Source organism: Lygodium microphyllum, chromosome 4, assembly GCF_053477565.2.
Source record: "Lygodium microphyllum isolate KBCC chromosome 4, Lygodium_microphyllum_v1.1.10, whole genome shotgun sequence".
Classification (NCBI taxonomy): domain Eukaryota; kingdom Viridiplantae; phylum Streptophyta; class Polypodiopsida; order Schizaeales; family Lygodiaceae; genus Lygodium; species Lygodium microphyllum.
Window position 1 is genome coordinate 103,304,646 of NC_141138.1, and position 16,866 is coordinate 103,321,511.

General features: G+C 43.5%; 1 protein-coding gene and 1 pseudogene across 3 annotated transcripts in view; one reads left to right on the forward strand and one right to left on the reverse strand.

The window, feature by feature from the left end:
- The window catches only part of LOC148037411 (uncharacterized), a 99,891-nt gene that overhangs the window by 35,621 nt on the left and 47,404 nt on the right, over positions 1–16,866 (forward strand). For all 3 annotated transcript variants that reach the window (XR_015690646.1, XM_087676328.1, XM_087676330.1), the window contains exon 4: positions 5,389–5,539. Coding sequence is in view for 2 of the 3 variants with exons in the window: in XM_087676328.1 (XP_087532454.1) it covers positions 5,389–5,539 (151 nt within the window). In the remaining variant the exon portion in view is untranslated. The remainder of the gene's footprint in view (positions 1–5,388; positions 5,540–16,866) is intronic.
- On the reverse strand, positions 9,223–10,168 carry LOC148037412 (uncharacterized; annotated as a pseudogene).

The following is a 16,866-nucleotide window of genomic DNA, read 5'->3' on the forward strand; positions in this document are numbered from 1 at the left end:
GATGAAAGAGAATGCTATAGAGAGAGAAATTTTAGAGTTCCATGGTGAGAAAGGCTGAAAAACTGTTGCTGTTCTGCTTAAACAGCCATGGAAGGTATCACCTACAGCTCAGGACCACCAGAAAGGTTGTTGCTCCCTCTTGTATGTTGTCACTTGCACCAGAAGGACCTTGGGTTGCTATCACCTACACTTGGGGGGCTCCAAGTTGCTATCACTGGTTGCAAATCACATCAATAGTATCCTTTTGCTCTCTAATAGCTTCCCCCTCTCTCACAATGGCTTGAATAGACTTTCACCAACCTCCTAAACGTCTTTTCTACTTACATGGGCATGCTTTGCCAAGTGGCAGCCTTCTAATCCCATTTTCCAGCTTATTAATTTAATTTTTAGAATAGTTATTCTGAAAATTGATTGAATAATTATTCTAGTGTCTAGGTAAGTATTTCCACCAGCCAATAAGTTAATTGGCTATGTCAGTTTCTCCCAATTATCCTTAAACAATTATTAGTACTTACACCAACATTAATTAATTAATTACTGTCTAGTCTCTAATGTCATCACTAACCTCAGTGGTCAGGCCAAAATTTGACACAGGGTATCACCTAGTACTTGTCAAACAGAACTTATTACAACTTTTGTGCATCAAGTGATATTTCAGGGTCTTGGGTGCCATGCCGTGAAGTAATTAACTTGCACCTCATATGTGCAAGTTACATAAGCAGATTTAATTAACTTTTAATCAAATGCTAAGCAAAGCAATAAAATTTTACATCCTCTTGATAGACTACCCCCTCGAAATCCTTACAAATGTCCTCAATTACATCGTGATGTACCAAAGCATTCGTTGGCACTATTGGAAATACATGCTTGCATTATTGTCAAATGACATGTGCTCTTATTACTTTACCATGCTCATGCCCTCTGTATGTGAAATTCAAGTTACTTAAACTAGTTACAATCCAGATACATGAATCATAACCAATGTCAGAACCATAAGGGATGCATCCATATGCCAATACCGAACACTGTTCTAACTAGCAAGGCATTGTAATGCATAAATTGAGCATAAACAACACCTCATAGTGATGATGTACGACATGATAGTCATGTAAAGTATACATCACCTACAAACAACATGTAACTTATGCTATTGTACTTCTTTTGCATTACTTGCAAATGCATATTGCATACCATCCAAGCATTTCACACATGCCTTGCAAATGTACATCACATCAAAATGTGCATTTCATGTTTTTTATAGATGCCTTGTAAATATATAGTTCTAGAGCCTAGGTGCAAACTATACCATATGTATACCAGCTCACCTTTATTGATACATTGAATAGTGATTCCAATGGTAGAAATACTATCAGCATACAACAATATCCTAGATACAAACCAAATACATCCGGGATCCACTACATAACTGAGCTGTCCATCACCAAGGGAGTAGAGGTGCAACCTTCCCATTGAGCATCAAATAATACTCTTGACCTTCTATGCTTTGTTGAGCTTGAAAGAGCCCAATCTAAAATCAATTGTAAGTGAAACACATGAAGATAAATTGCATCATTGAGGATGATCTGCCAAGTCATCCTTCTCCATCCAATTGCATTCTTTCATATGTGAAACAATGTTGAGGCTTCATCAAGAAGCACATGGAAACTTCACCTCTAACTTGCCTTAAAACCTCCACTAGGTTACAAGTCTATTATCCTCTTAAGCTTTATGCATCATTGTTGTAATTTCAACTAAACTAGTATGCAACATTGCATCCAATAGACTAGCCCCTCGTGTATATCTGACTTGCTAGGAGCACTAGATGCATTAGAAAATATTAATGTTTGTATGCTTTGGACCATTGCAATGTGATTGTGTATGGAAATTTGCATACTACTAGCCATACCAAGATATATTTTCCCATAAACTTGTCGCTTTGTGCCCTAGCATCATGCTGACATTGCTATACATTGGATTATGCATATTATTAGCCATACTTGGATACATTGGGCCTTGCACACCATGCATTGGTTGTTGCATACTAGAAGGACTTGTGCCATATATCTTGGTATGCGGTCCCTCACCCACCATGCGTGGAAACTAGTGCCCTAGCTGCCCCATAATTGCATGCATGCTGTCCAAAGCCCATTGGATTGACACTAACAAGATGGCCTTGCATATGCATCAATTTCACCATTGGTATCATTTGCTTATGCTCATTATTCACATTTGGAACATTATGTTGTTGTATTGGCTATTCTTTCGGTGCATCTTGTTGTCCCAAAGCTCATGAAGATGATTTCCTCTTCTTGTCTTTTCTATTTCCTTGAAGGAGTTCAAAAAGCTCATGAATTGAGGATCATTTGCTAATTGCTCAAGCATTATCAGCGGTTGTCCCTTCCCTCACTGATTATAAAGTGGGCATCGAATTCCTCTCCCTCATGTAGGCCATTAGCTTCCAAAGATCTAGAATGACCCACATTTTAGTTAAAATCAACATTATTAGCTTGCTGTCCATGCTGCGTGCTGTCCAAGATTAGACATTGCATTTTTCCCAACACATTGTGAATTTTTCAGATAAAAGGCATCATCCTTGCTTGATCCCATCTCTCTATGCAAAGACGTTCTTGTTGTAAATGCTTAGCTGAACACAATTTCAATGCTAGAGCAAAGCTTCTGACCTCCAATTAAGTGCCATGGGTCCACGAAGTAAAGGGATTTAATGATATGTCGATAATGAAACTGTGAAACCAACCGTTTTTCTTGTATAAGGTGGTAAATAACATGATTTAATAATGATTATAACATGAATAAAATTCTTATAAATTGAAACGTTTCTTTACCTTTTTAATCTTGGACAATGGATAGACTATTGACCCCAAAATTGGCGTCCCTTGCGGTATTTATTTAGCTTTTATTGCAAATGGATGGAGTACAATTGAGATTCTTTGATCTCCTTTGCTAATCCAAGTGCCTCTTGTTGTCAAAATAGGCTAGCAAGTCTTCAAACCAATTTGCCTCTTGGTTTGCTTAGGGATTGGCCTTCACCCTGCTCCTTGAAAGACAAAGTCAGCCCCAAATTTGATGTGAGTTGGCTGGCCTCTTGAATCTCTTTGAAATTCTTTAATCTGAGCTATTAGAATTCAAGGCCCAGGTTCTCAATTCTGAATAGCTATCTCGAGGTGGTTGTCAAGCCGTAATTTTTGTTGTAAATTAGGATTTACAACAGAGAGTTTTCAATATCTCCATTGTTGATGACTTGAATGGCTGAATTTTGGTAAGATAATTTGAGAGATGGTTGTACGATGAGAGAGAATGTTGTAGAGAGAGAAATTTTAGAGTTTCATCGTGAGAAAGGTTGAAAAATTGTTGTTGCCCTGCTCAAACAGCCATAGAAGGTGTTACTTACAGCTCAGGACCATGAGTATGGTTGCTGCTCTCTCTTGTATGCTATCACCTGCACTAGAAGGACCTTGGGTTGCTGTCACCTGTACCTGGAGGGCTCCAAAGTGTTTTTACTTGTTGTAGGACTGGTGCTTGGTGGTTGGAAATCACATTAGTAGCATCTCCTTGCTCTCTAATAACCTCCTTCTCTCTCACAATGGTTGGATTAGACTTCCATCAGCCCCCAAAAACTTTTTTTCCACTTCCACGGGCAAGTTTTGCCAAGTAGCAGCCTTCTAAATCCATTTTTCCACATTATCCAACTTATTAATTTAATTTTCAGAATATTAAGTTTGAAAATTAATCAAATAATTATTCTAGTGTGTAGAAAATAACTCCACCAGTCAATAACAAAATTGGCTAGGTCAATTTTTCTCCCAAGTATCCTTGAGCAGTTATTAGCCCTTAGACTGTCATGCATTAATTAATTAATTAGTGCCTAGTCTCTAATGTCACCACAAACATTAGTGGTCAAGAAATTGTTCTAGGTCAAAATGTGACACCGGGTACCACCTAGTACCTATCAAACATAACTTATTACAACTTTTGCCTTTGGCATCAACTAATATTTCAAGGTCCTAGGTCCCACATTGTGAAGTAATTAACTTGCACCTCACATGTGCAAATCACATCAGCTCATTCGATTAACTTTAAATCAAATTCTAAGCAAAGCAATTAATTTTCACGTCTGCTAGGCAGCTAGTCCATTTTCAATAGGCACTCATAGGCACTCAAGTTCATGACTCCAAACTTTGTTCTAGTGGATTCATCTCCTAAGTTAAATTCCACATTTCTAGTTTGATGCGAAGAAGCAACTTCCTTTCTTACTGAGATCATCGTAAATGATAAATGCGTACATAAAAGACAATTGGGATAGGAGATGAAAGACACATTTGCTAATTTAACTAGGAGTTTAGATGTTGATGCAACTTGTAAGCCTAATCTTCTTGCATTTTTTAGGGAAATGAAGGAATATAATCTTCTGTAGTCAATCAAAACTTTGAAGGAATTCCCTTGGTAATTTGTGGGTGTCTGGATTGTTGAGAGTTGGTGATTTGGCCCCTTCTTATTCAGGGCTGTATGGATTGTCCCTCTTCCATCTCGCTTTTTATCAACCCCTCTTGCAGAATATAAAGCATGCCTTTCTATAGAGACAAGCTTGAAAGTCGAGTTCGATATTTGAAAATCTCTACACAAAGTTTTTTTAAAAAAGAATTACCTCCTACCTCTTCAACAAGGACAATTCTCCAAAATCTCTGGCTTTGACTTTTGAAAGAAAAAAAAAACTCCTCTTTTCCAACAAGCCTTAAGTCACTCTTCTCAGACTTTAAATTGAGTGTGATCCTCCTCCCTATTTACACAAGCATCATCTTCTTCTTTAAAGGCATTAATTGTAGTAACTCTTCCTTTTCCTCTTCTTGTTGCACCTCTGTTTTCCCCATGGAAGTGTTCTTGTTGAGGGGGTTAATTTAACTTGGGGCATTGTCAGTTAAAAGCACAATCATGTTATCACAAAAGATGCCCCAAAAAGACATATGCTTCTATAAGATTCTATCTAGCATTTGGCTGAAATTAATAGGAGCATTTGCAAGGTCCAATGGCATAACTAAGAACTCCTAAAGGTAGTCCTGAATGCTGTCTTGTTGTACATGTTCAGGCCTTATGCTTGTCTGATGATACCTGTATGGGCCTATTCTAAAAGAAACTGTGATTACCGAGATTTTGATACTTGCTTGTTGAGCACATAATGAGTTCATTTGGAGCATTTTATTACAAGCTTAACATAGCTCGTTGACTTCAGGAAGATAACTCAGGGTTAAGAGTTTCAAAAGCCTTGTGGCATGGATAGTTGGATATTTTGTGTTGTGTATTGATTTTGATTGTGTTTAGGTTTGAATGTTGAAATTTCACACTTATTCACATTTTTGGCTGATCTGAAGACAGGTTTTAATTGTGGAGAAGCTGCGAATTTCGCAAGTCCTGCTTGGCTTGAAGTAGCAAAGGAGGCTGCCATAAGGAGGGCAGCAATGAATTATCTCCCAATGCTTTCTCATCAACAATTGCTGTACTTGCTGGCCTTGTCTTTTCCCTCAAGGTTGTTCTTTCTTTGGTACATCCATCGATATTTTGTTTTCTTTGGATCATATCTGGAATGTAGTTTGATGCTTGAAAATGTTGCATCTATCTGTATCCTCATGGTGTATACCTTCCTTTTGCTTTCATCAATTGCTCAAACTTGCTACTACTGCTGTGCTGTGCTTGATTGTGTAACTGTAGTGGTGTGCAGGTATGAATGTTATCTGTGTTTACATTTAATCACTCTCAAAGTTAAAAGATAGCAAAGAGAGACTGGGCTCTAGACAGTGGGGAACCATTACGGTGTTAAGGGGACGGTCACAAATCTTAGCCAAAGCTATTAGTCCAAGGCTTCAGTCTCAAACTGTATTCATGCAAGAGTGGTACAAATTTGATAAAATGTTCATTTTTTGGTGGTTATGCTATTGTTGGGCTGAGGCATGAGGATGATGTAGTGTTTCTTCTTGACTTTGAGTGAGAAGGCCAGTGATGGGTTTGATTGGACTTTCTTAAGAGTGCACTATGGAGTTGATGGAGGTCAAAAACCTGTGGATCACAGGAGCTTCAGCCCTTTAGCCAGAAGTCCTTAGGTAGGTTAAAACCCATGTTTTTTTTTGGGTGGTTTTTTTGGCGATTAATAATGTGGCCTTGAGGGGGAATGTATCGCCTCCTAGGGTCGTCCACTTGCATCATGAAAAATAGCCTGTGGCCACCCCAGGTGAGCATGAACTGCTGTTGGAGCTGTTGACAGGTCTGGAACTTGCCCTGTAGCTGGTCCCAACAGCCATGGAGGAAGGTATCGTGGATGTCTAGAGTCTTGCCAGGCACATATACTGAGAGGCTCTCGCCACCGAAAATCATTTGGCAGCTAGATGTGCTACCTTTTGAGGGTCTCAATGATCTCCTAAACCTCTGATTGAGGTGGATAGATATGCCTACCACAATGTGCTGGGTAATGCAGCCAAGCCGACCTTGGCCTTGATGATGAAGATTGTTGAGGGGAAGGCAATAGACTCCTTTTTGCACTAGGTGCGCTACCTCACATGACCAAAGACAATGCTTTGGAGCCTTGGAGTGTTGTTGTGGTTGTGTAATGCTTGCAAACTCCATCTTGTTGCATTTGGGCCAAAGACCCCAGGTGTGACAAGCCAAATGAAGTCGGACACTCCTCAATTGCTAGCTATTTCATAGATGTTAGTAGAAGACTCAACAAAATGTAAAGCCAAGAAGCATTGCGGTTGTATGGCAACTAGCATGGTGGGCTAGAGCCACTCTCTTGGACCCATTCAAGGTCATCTAGAGGTTGGCTCTCCTTGTTGGGTACGGAGCTCATGTGTGACCAAGAGGCTATCATGCAAGACATGGTTCAAAGGTATGCGTGCATGGCTCAATGGTTGATCAAAAGCTAGTGTGGCTCAGAGGCATTGGGCACATGACTAGAGATGAAATGCATGGGTCAAATACAAAGGTACCCAAAACAAGATTCCCTTCTCCCTTCAGCTCCAATAGTTTGCCTGTCACATTGTCAACCCTGACGTGTTACCTGTGTCCTGTCACCATCCCTGACTTGTACCCCTTTGACCGTCATCATCTGCTCGACCGGCTCCAGATGTCACTTGCTTGCACCACGTTGCCTGTCTAGCAACTTTCTTAGCCTACACGTGTTGCACTAGTCAACAGGTGCCTGCTCTAGGCCACAACACTGGCTTTCGATCAACCATTGAGCCATGCACACATACCTTTGAACCATGTCTTGCTTCCATAGTTGTTAGGTATGAAAAGTACGATACGATACGGTATGATAAAATACGGTACTAAATGGTACCTTAAGATTTTATAAGGTACGTACGATATTAGTACGAAAAAAAAAATAACTTCATTTTTTTAAAACTATAAACAATAGAACACATGTTTAAAGTGAAACTAGCAGTGCCATTATAAAATACGTTGAATACATGAGATAAAAAGCCCTCGCAATTACATGCGAGCAGCAAACATGCGGGCAACGGTACAGTGTATTGGATACATCATACAATCATCAATGAGTGAAACTGGATAAAATCATCAATGATAGTACTAAGTAGATACAAAAAGGTGAGACTCGAGAGAGCTAAGGCCTAGAGGCTAGGATGACTCATGAGGCATCACTATCATCATCATCTGAGTGCTCATCAAGAGAGTTTGAAGATGACTCCTCGTCATCGAATGATGAGGCACTCTCATACTCATCCTCATTGATAAGGTTACCATCATCATCAATTGATGGCTCCCTAGGCAATGACGGTCTAACTGTAGGCAAGGGGTAAATGTCATCATCAGGGACTGTACCCACGAGCACACTGACTACGAATGTCAAGGGTGTCTGCTGCTATGAGCTCTCTATAGAGCTCTGCAAAGATTTGCTCCTCCTCCTCATCCTCATCGACCTCTTGATGTACACTTCCAAGAGTGTCGCTCGTCAACTTGAATGTATCAACATTCACCTACACAATGCATATAAGATAATAGATTATAAATACTAAATTGTTGAGTATAATACTATAAAGGAACAAGTTGAAACCAACAAATTTAAAAATTAAACTTGACTTATCATTTTATGGTTAGATGTTTACCTGCTTTGGACTACCCATACTCATCATGAGCTTCATCATACGCAAGTTAGTGCAGCAATAGACTAGCTGCTCTAACTATCGTGTGCTAAGACGATTGCGAATCTTCGTGTGAATGAGAGAATAGGCACTCCAATTTCTCTCACATGCACACGAAGAGCAATCCTGCGCAAGGACTCTCATGGCCAAGGGTTGAAGAGTCTCCAGCGCATATCCAAAATTTTGCCACCAAAATAGAGGCTTTACAAGTGACTCCATTCTCCAAAAAGCGGGAGAAGAAAATGCCATATGTCCTCTTTGATCTGCATAGCATCCAAGCTTCTCTAGGACTGTGTTGTGGTCATCTATGGGGACCACACGAGTCAAATATGCAAGTTGATCTGACCGGAGCTCTCTGTCATCCATGATCGCCGGCGACTTGTAGGCTGGATGTACCAATGCTGCAAAACCATGGATGGGCCTATGCATCCATGCCCATCTCCTCTCTGCTATCTCTATGATGTATGCACGCTGAGAATCTGTGATCATCGTGCAAGCCAGTATCTCCACCAATGCCGCTCTGAAGAAGTGAATGAGAAGGCCCATGGTGGACCCCTCGCAATCAGTCATGCGCAACACCCTATAAAAGGGAGTTACGGCAATCACAATGGCACGGACTTTCTGCCAAAACTGCTCATCAAGGCACAGCCGCTGCATGGCTTTCGCCTCCTTTGTCTCATGCTCATCCCACTCATTCCATAGAGTGGACACCACTGTTTGGCGTAGGGCGGACCACACATCATAAAGCCGCTCCAACAATAACCACATATAAGCAAACCGAGTTGAAGAAGGCTTCTTTAATTTAAGTTTACCACCCTCTTCACCCATTTTAGCTTCTTGATGTCCTCCATGAGCAAGTCCAAACAATGACTTGCACATGGAGTCCACAAGATCGAGGCCTCAAGCAAACGGCCCATGCGCCGACAATTGGATGCATTGATGGTCACAACTTGCACCACATTCAACGGGCCCACCTACAAGCACATCATACATGGCACAAATTATAAAAGCTTCAGGGAGAGATGAATCATGAATCATGACTTGAAAATTCTAATTATGATTCATGAATAATGAAAGCAACTTTAAAAAGGACAATGTGTACCTCAATGATAGCTTGCCGAATATGGCGGTAGATGAATGGGCCGGTTGTTTTTCTTCCCCTCTTGCCGGTGTCTACGGCCCGCAAAAAATATGTGCCAAGTGGACATGAAACGAGTATGTTGATGATACCCTGTTTCCTACGGTCACTCCATCCATCGGTGAGAATGGAGCAACCATATTTTGTCCATGTGGCCCGAATAGGATTAAGGGCTTTATCAATCCTCTCCTTCTCTTCATCAATCTTCTTCGTCCTTATATCATTGTATGAGACGCGGCTCCATCCTTCACATGGACCCACATTGGCAATGGTTCTCACCATCTTCTTCCATTGCTCATGCTTTAGGCTGTTGAATGCAAGATTGCACTCGATCACCGTGCGTGCAATCTCAACATCGGCTTGTCGTTGCCTTTCTCTAAGAAAGGCAACTGATCCACGTGCATGATTGGGAGCTTGAGAGAGAGAGAGAGGATTGCCTCTCCGATACCGCATGAGCCTCTAACCTTTTCCTTTTGCCAATGTTGGAGCCCGAAGCGGATGTGGAGTCGGCACCACCAATGGTGGAGGCCTCACCCGCATTGGTCAAAGATAGGCCTACATTTGAGGCTTCCTCATGAGTAGGCATAGGTGTAGATGCTACCACCACCGATCGGCTACCTCCTCCTCTAGTGGACCCCCCTCTCATCTTGGCGAGAATCTCGCCCGCAATGTGTTGAGGGATCGACTTGCACGGAGCGACTTGCCCCCCCATCTTGGAAAGATGTTGGAGAAGCCGGGTCGCACCACTTGTGTAGTTCTTCGTGCAATACTTGCATATCCAATTGTGGGAGTTGAACTTCTTTGTGTCCCTCTCCACATGGATGGCGTGCAAGTTGAAGGCCTCATGCTTCTCGCGTGTCATGGTGCCGAGGCGAGGCCGGAAGCCAGATGAAGAGGAGAGAGTCGAGACTTGTCATTCCGATCAGCAGTGATGCTTGAAGAGGGAGGGGATGGGGGGAAGAGGAGAGTGAGATGATGCTTGAGCCTTGAAGAGGGAGGGGATTAGGGAAACTTGGAAAGTTGAAAGAAGAACGAACTTTGAAAAGGGAGAGGATGGGAGGAAGACTCAAGAGAAGACGGGAAGAGGAGAGAGGAAGAGGGAGCTTGCAGGGGATGGGAGCTTGATGCAGCCTTGGAGTCTTGGAGACAAGAGGGAGGGCTGAGGAGAGAGTCGAGACTTGCAAGAGTGTGTGCGTCGCAAATGATCAATCGTGCCCAGTTTGCGCCTTTTTCCCCAGCCCGTTTCGCTCGGAAACTCTATGGATAGCTCGCCTTGTCCCGCAGGATACATGGCCAAAACATGTTTAAAATCTCGTATGAAATAGTATGGATACGTACCGTACGGTTCATATGGTATGAACCTGTCCGTTCGATGTACGAGTGCAACCCTGCTTCCATTTCAATAAAGCTAAAGAAATATTGAAAGGGGCGCTAGTTTTGGGGCCAACTGGGTGTCCATTGTCCAAAGATTAGTAGGTAAATTTGTATTTTCAGTTTTGCAATAAATGCTTGGTGATGTAATTAAGTTGTAATCAAGGAATTACTACCCATCCACTGAAGGAAGGCTGGTTTTAATTGTCCTTTGCACATCTACTAGAGGCTATCTGTGTAGCAAACTTGCTCGCTCAGCTTGCACGTGGCATCTCCCAGCATGCACACTGAATTTGCTACTTGGTTGTGATGTCTCTTTCCTTGTAGCTTGATTCGCATGTTTGACTGTAAAACCAATTGTTATCTCTGCATCCTGTCACCGATGTAGGTCAATCGCAACAATCACCTCCCTATCCCATCATTCACTCTGCCCAACAATTTGCTTGCTATCGCCATCTTGTTACATTTCATCGTTGCATGTTGAAAGGCGACCTGACCATCACCTTGATTGTTGATTGTGTGTCCCGACAGCCTCAGCATTTGAGGAGACAACCTAGGCCATGTCAATTCAGCCTAGGCATTTGAGGAGACAGCTTAGGCCATGTCAACTCACCCTTGACAATCTTCAATCATAAATTATTACTATTCTGTTAACCTTAATCAACATATTGTCCATAAATAAATCTTTGTTCGTGCATAACTCCTTCACATACACAAAATTTTAGGGGTTTTTGCTAGAGATATCAATTTCACCAAAAATTTGGAAATTTTGTGTTTAGTGCTCAATATTGCTCAATTTCATGTCAAAAAATTGGGGCTTTTCATATATCTGAGCCTAAATTTAACCAAATTTCATCAAATTGGAGCCTTCTCGGCTTCAAATTTTTCTTCAACAGAATTTGTGCGCAAAAGTTTTTTTTTTAACTTTTCCTTCCTTTTTTCATATTGTTGCACCTGGGTCCTACACATTCACTTTTTTTTTTTTGCAAATAAAGTGTGGCTAATTATATTACTTCAAAAAAAACCTGAATACAAGGAAGTGCTCATGCTCAAGAGACTAGTTGGAGCTGATGTAGAGTCATAGATTTATCAAGTATACAAGCCTCTTAAGATGGTCTGGGAGGGATGGGGGAAAGAAGCCATGGAGGGGGGATGTATGGTCATCTGAGGCTGCCTGCCTTCATCTTGAAGAACATGTCCTGGCTGCCCCAGGTGCGCAAGAAGTGAAAACGGAGCTCCTGACGAGCTCGAAACTTGCCCCGTACCTGTTCTCACCGGCCGCGGAGGGAGTGGATGATGGAAGTCCAGAGCTCAGCCAAAGTTGCATGTACTGAAAGGCTCTGCCTGCCCAAAACCTCTTGATAGCGTGTGTTGGGAATAAAGGGCCATCGTGCCTTTTATATGTACACGGGTGTGAACATACCCTTAGCACATTTGTACTTTCATATATATCTATCTAAAACCTAAAGAGGTACACTAGTCTTTTGTACCCAAGAACATCGTGTCTCATTCTCTACTCTGCACTCTCTCTCTCTCTCTCTCTGTGTTGTGAGAAAGCATTGCGTGTTTCGATCCTCTCGCTCTTTGTCATAACAAACTGGTATCAGAGTTGATGGTCCACACAGGTAGCCGCAACATCAACAGTTGCAGTCGACAGCCATAGTCAGTGCACAAGCACTAGTTTTGGGCAGCGATAGTAGTCAGGCCTAGGTGGTTGATAGGTAGTGCAGGTAGGCGTCAAATGGTGGTCAGCTGGACGAGACTTGCACACAGTGCGACAATTGACAGGACTGACGAAGGCTAGGTTGCGGACGACAAGATACGGAGGCCACGCGACTGATGGGTTGCACAACTGGCACGCGGGGCTAGACAGATTGACGAAGGCGTGTGTGGTGGGCGACGGGATTGACGAAGGCCAAGTCGACGGGGGTTAGGGCTGACGGGAGCAGATGGGCAAGTCAACGGCCCTCTTTAATAAATTTGAAAATTTCAGTTTTTATTCCTTCTCTTCCAGGTGTTCACATGCATAAGCACAGATCATAAATCTTTGCAAATTTGCTTGTGACTTTTGGGGTTTTTCACATTTTAGTGAAATTTTTTCAATTTCATTGAAATTTGTGCACACCGGACAGGAGAAATTTGGGGATTTGTCTAGATTTGATGTGAGCAAGACACAACAGTGATATTTGTCTCAGAAATTGTAGGAATTTGTGACATTTTGCCTCTGACATTTGGAGCTTTTCATGTACATGCAAGAATTGGGCTGAAATTTACCCAATTTCTCGACATTGATGCATATTGGACCCGTGCAATTTGGGGCTTTTGCTGTTTGGGCAAAATTTGTGTGCCATTTGGTCATTTTATGTACATGTGCGTTTAATTCCATGCAATTTGGACATCTAGCACTTGGAAAAATTTAGGGACTTTACTGAAATTGCTCTATTTTGGCAAAATTGGCCTATTCTATGCATATCAGAGACAATGCAGATGTATGGTTGATGCTTTGAGCACAAAGATTTTGGTGCTTTGACCGTGCATGTCAAATTTTGTGCCCGTGGGTGCATGTATAGCAAAAATTGCAGCTAAAATTTGGGACTTCTCATGTAATGTGATGTATTTGTCCTTGGAACAGCTGTAATCAGTTGTGGAGTGCTGTAGCACAAGGTTTAGTGCTTCTGAAAATTTATTTGCAGATCTGAAATTTCTGCTTTTACGTGGTCATTTATTTCTGGTTGGTACTTGTTTGTACCTTGGTCACTTGTGTGACAGTTTTGTCCTGCATTTGCTGAAATTTTTGGGTTACTTGCCTTGTCTTCGTTATGCTAATTTTGAGCATTGTGATCATTGTGTTTATGGTAAACATGCTCAGACGTCTCATAAGAAGTCTCTTTTGTTGAAATCTTCCCCTCTAGAGTTAGTACATTCCGATGTATGTCAGATGCCAGGGTTATCTTTTGGGGGAAAGAAATACTTTGTCACCTTTGTCGATGATGTTATAGGGAAGGTATGGGTTTACCCTATTCGTAGCAAGGACAAAGTGCTTGACAAGTTTTAAAAATTCTTGGCATTGGTTGAAAATCAAACTCATAAGCCACTTAAGTGTCTTCGCTCTGACAATGGTGGGGAATATGTGTCCAAGGCCTTTCAGGCACTTTGCGACAACAAAGGGATAAAGAGGGAGCTCATTGCCTCTCATAATCCACCCCAAAATGGAGTTGTAGATTGTATGAATTGGACCATATAGGATAAAATGCGTACTGTGCTGTCTCATGTTGCATTATCCCATGGCTTTTGGGCAGAGGCTGTTATGACAGCTTTTTACTCGATTAATCGGTCACGAAGTAGGTCTTTGGGAGGGGGATTCCTTAGGAAGCGTGGTTGGGCAAGCCACCTTCATATGCTCACCTGAAAGTGTTTGGCTGCGAATCGTAAAGAAGAATGTAGCAAACTTGAGGGAAAGTTTTGTAAATGCATTTTCCTAAGATATGGTGATGAGGGTAAAATGGGGTATAGATTATGGGGTCTCCTATACCTCAAAGCAGTTTGCTGTGGGTTCCAATACCTAGCGGTTGGGTAAAGCTTCCAGGCCGACCATTGTGCAAGACCTAGCCTCAATGATGAAGATTGTATCCTGCATGCCGGCCTCATATAGAAGGTGACGGCTGTGGCTGACTGCCTTTTCCCACGAGATGCATCCAAGGCTAGGTGCTAGACGATAGAAAATGCGGCATGCTCCTCTCCATAATGAGTCGTGCTTCCTCGCATGACCAAAGGCAGTGCTTTGGAGTTTCCAAAAGTTGCTGTGGGCAGCGTTTACACCCTCCATACTGCTGCATTTGGGCTAGCCAACTTCCTACCGCTAGTTCTCCATGTGCCAAAAGCCATAGGAAATACGATACTCTCCTTGGTCTCGAGCTGTTCCATATAGGCAACGGCAGAGAGTCCGATGGAAGGCATTCATGATATTGTGCTCCGTGTAGTATCTGCTATGTGAAGGCGACCAGTCCATGTCCTCCTGCATTAGTACATGTCTGCCAATCGTGGCTGTGTACTCCAGGAACCTCAGTGGCTTCTTGGCAATTGAAGTGGCCGGCCATAGCCACTCTCCAAGGTTCCTCTCCAGCTCATTTGCATCTGGGCTAGCCAACTCCCCACCGCTAGTCCTCCATGTGCAAAAGCCATAGGAAATACGATACTCTCCTCGGCCTCCAGCTATCCCATAGGCGGCGCCAGAAAGTTTGACGGAAGGCATCCGTGATGCTGTTCTCCGCGCAGTATCTGCTACGCGAAGGCGACCACAGTCCATGTCCTCCTGCATTAGTACATGTCTGTCAATCCTGACTGTGTACTCGAGGAACCTCAGTGGCTTCTTGGCACCCGAAGTGGCCGGCCATAGCCACTCTCCAAGGTTCCACTCCAGCTCATCAAGTGGCTTGCTCTCCCATATTTAGAGGTGCGACTCTCGGAACTCCTTCCAGAACACATAAGGGTCTAGACACCAAGTCTTCCCGTGAAGACTGGCTACATGAATCCTTTTCCAAGGAAGGACAATGATCTCCTCATCCTGCTCCCCTCTGTCAAGGACCAAACGCCCCCCCTCTTGCACGGTGAAGAAAATCCCGTAGTGGGCGCCTGTAGGGGGATACCTGCTGGTGAGAATCTAGCGGTCCATATCTCGCCAGGCTCTACGAGCTCTCGGATTGGGGGGTCAAGTCACTCGTGAGGTATTGTTGCATCAATCTCCCTTCTCCTCAGCTCTGCTCCTCTTTGATACCCTGATGCCTGCTACAGCAGCTCCTAGTCCACCATCCTATACACCTCCTGCCATGTCCTGATAGTGCGAGCGGGGCCGGCCTCCCAGCCAACTCACTGGATATGGTGGCACTCACCAATCTGTATCCCGTCTCTATCTCTTGCTTGGGGGTTTCAGACCATCGGCTGGCGGTCTATCTTCTCTTGGCATCTTGGAGGGCTCTGAATTAGGGCCTTACGAAGGCCCTGCCACACACGAAGTAGGCTCGGGAGGAAGGAGGATCTAGGGGCCGTGATCTGAGCCACCGTGAAGATCCATCTCAAGGATGGCCTCCAATCACCACCACTCGGCTTGCACTTCTGGAGACCCTTGTAGCAGGACCTTGTAGGTCTGCCCTCTTGGCATGAGCCCGCGGACTACTAGGTCCGTAAGAAAAACAACTGACTTTCGCCAATTGATTTTTGCTTCCGCTGCAGTGTAAAACACCTCCAGATCTAGTCTCACTCTCTCCAGAATCAGCTCATCATTCTCTATATATAGTGCGGTTTCATCTGCATACTCTGAATCTAATAGCTCCGTCTCCTCCCTCACCAAAAGTCGAAGGCCACGTAGCCCGTTCACATGTGATCGGAGGAAACAAGACATCGCCTCTGCAAAGAGTAGGAACAAATATGGGGCCAGAAGATAGCCTTGCCGAATGGATCTCTCCAGCTGCCGAAACTACTCTCCCCTCCTGCCACCTATGAGAACCCTGGTGGTAGCTGATCTGTAAAGTGCAGAGACCTTGTGGATCCATACATGGGGGAAGCCCAACCTCACCATGGTGCCCTCTAGGAAGTCCCAGTTAAACCCTGTCGTAGGCTTTCTCGAAGTCTAGTAGAAGTACAACCAACCCATGACCACTGTGCTAGGCCCACTCAGTCTCATCGAAGAAGGTGAAGACATTGTCTAGGATACTCGTATCCTGGACAAAACCTGTATGTGTGTCATGAATGATGTTTGGAAGCACGGAGCGGAGTCGCTACCGATCATCTTAGCCAGGGCCTTATAGGCTACTGACAATAGGGTGATTGGTCTCCATTGGGATAGCTCCAACTGGTCTCCCCCTTTGGGGAGGAGACTGATAAGACTTGCTGATAGACTCCCTGGCATCAATCCTAAGTTGAAAATGTCTTGAAAGGCCAACAGTAGGGGTCCCTTTACCACCTCTCCTAGTAGGTACCGAAGAAGGCTTCAGAAAGACCATCCTCTCTCGGGCACTTTTGCCTGTCCTGTGCATGGAAAGCTGGCTCTAATTCCTTCTCTATGAAGGGGTCTAGGAGGGAGCGACCCATCTCCTTTGTGACAAGGGATGGGGTGTGGTCCCAAACCTGCTGTCTACAACCCTGTCCTCTTGCTGAGACAGTCTCCTGCTGAAAAAGGTGTCTGTAGTAGTC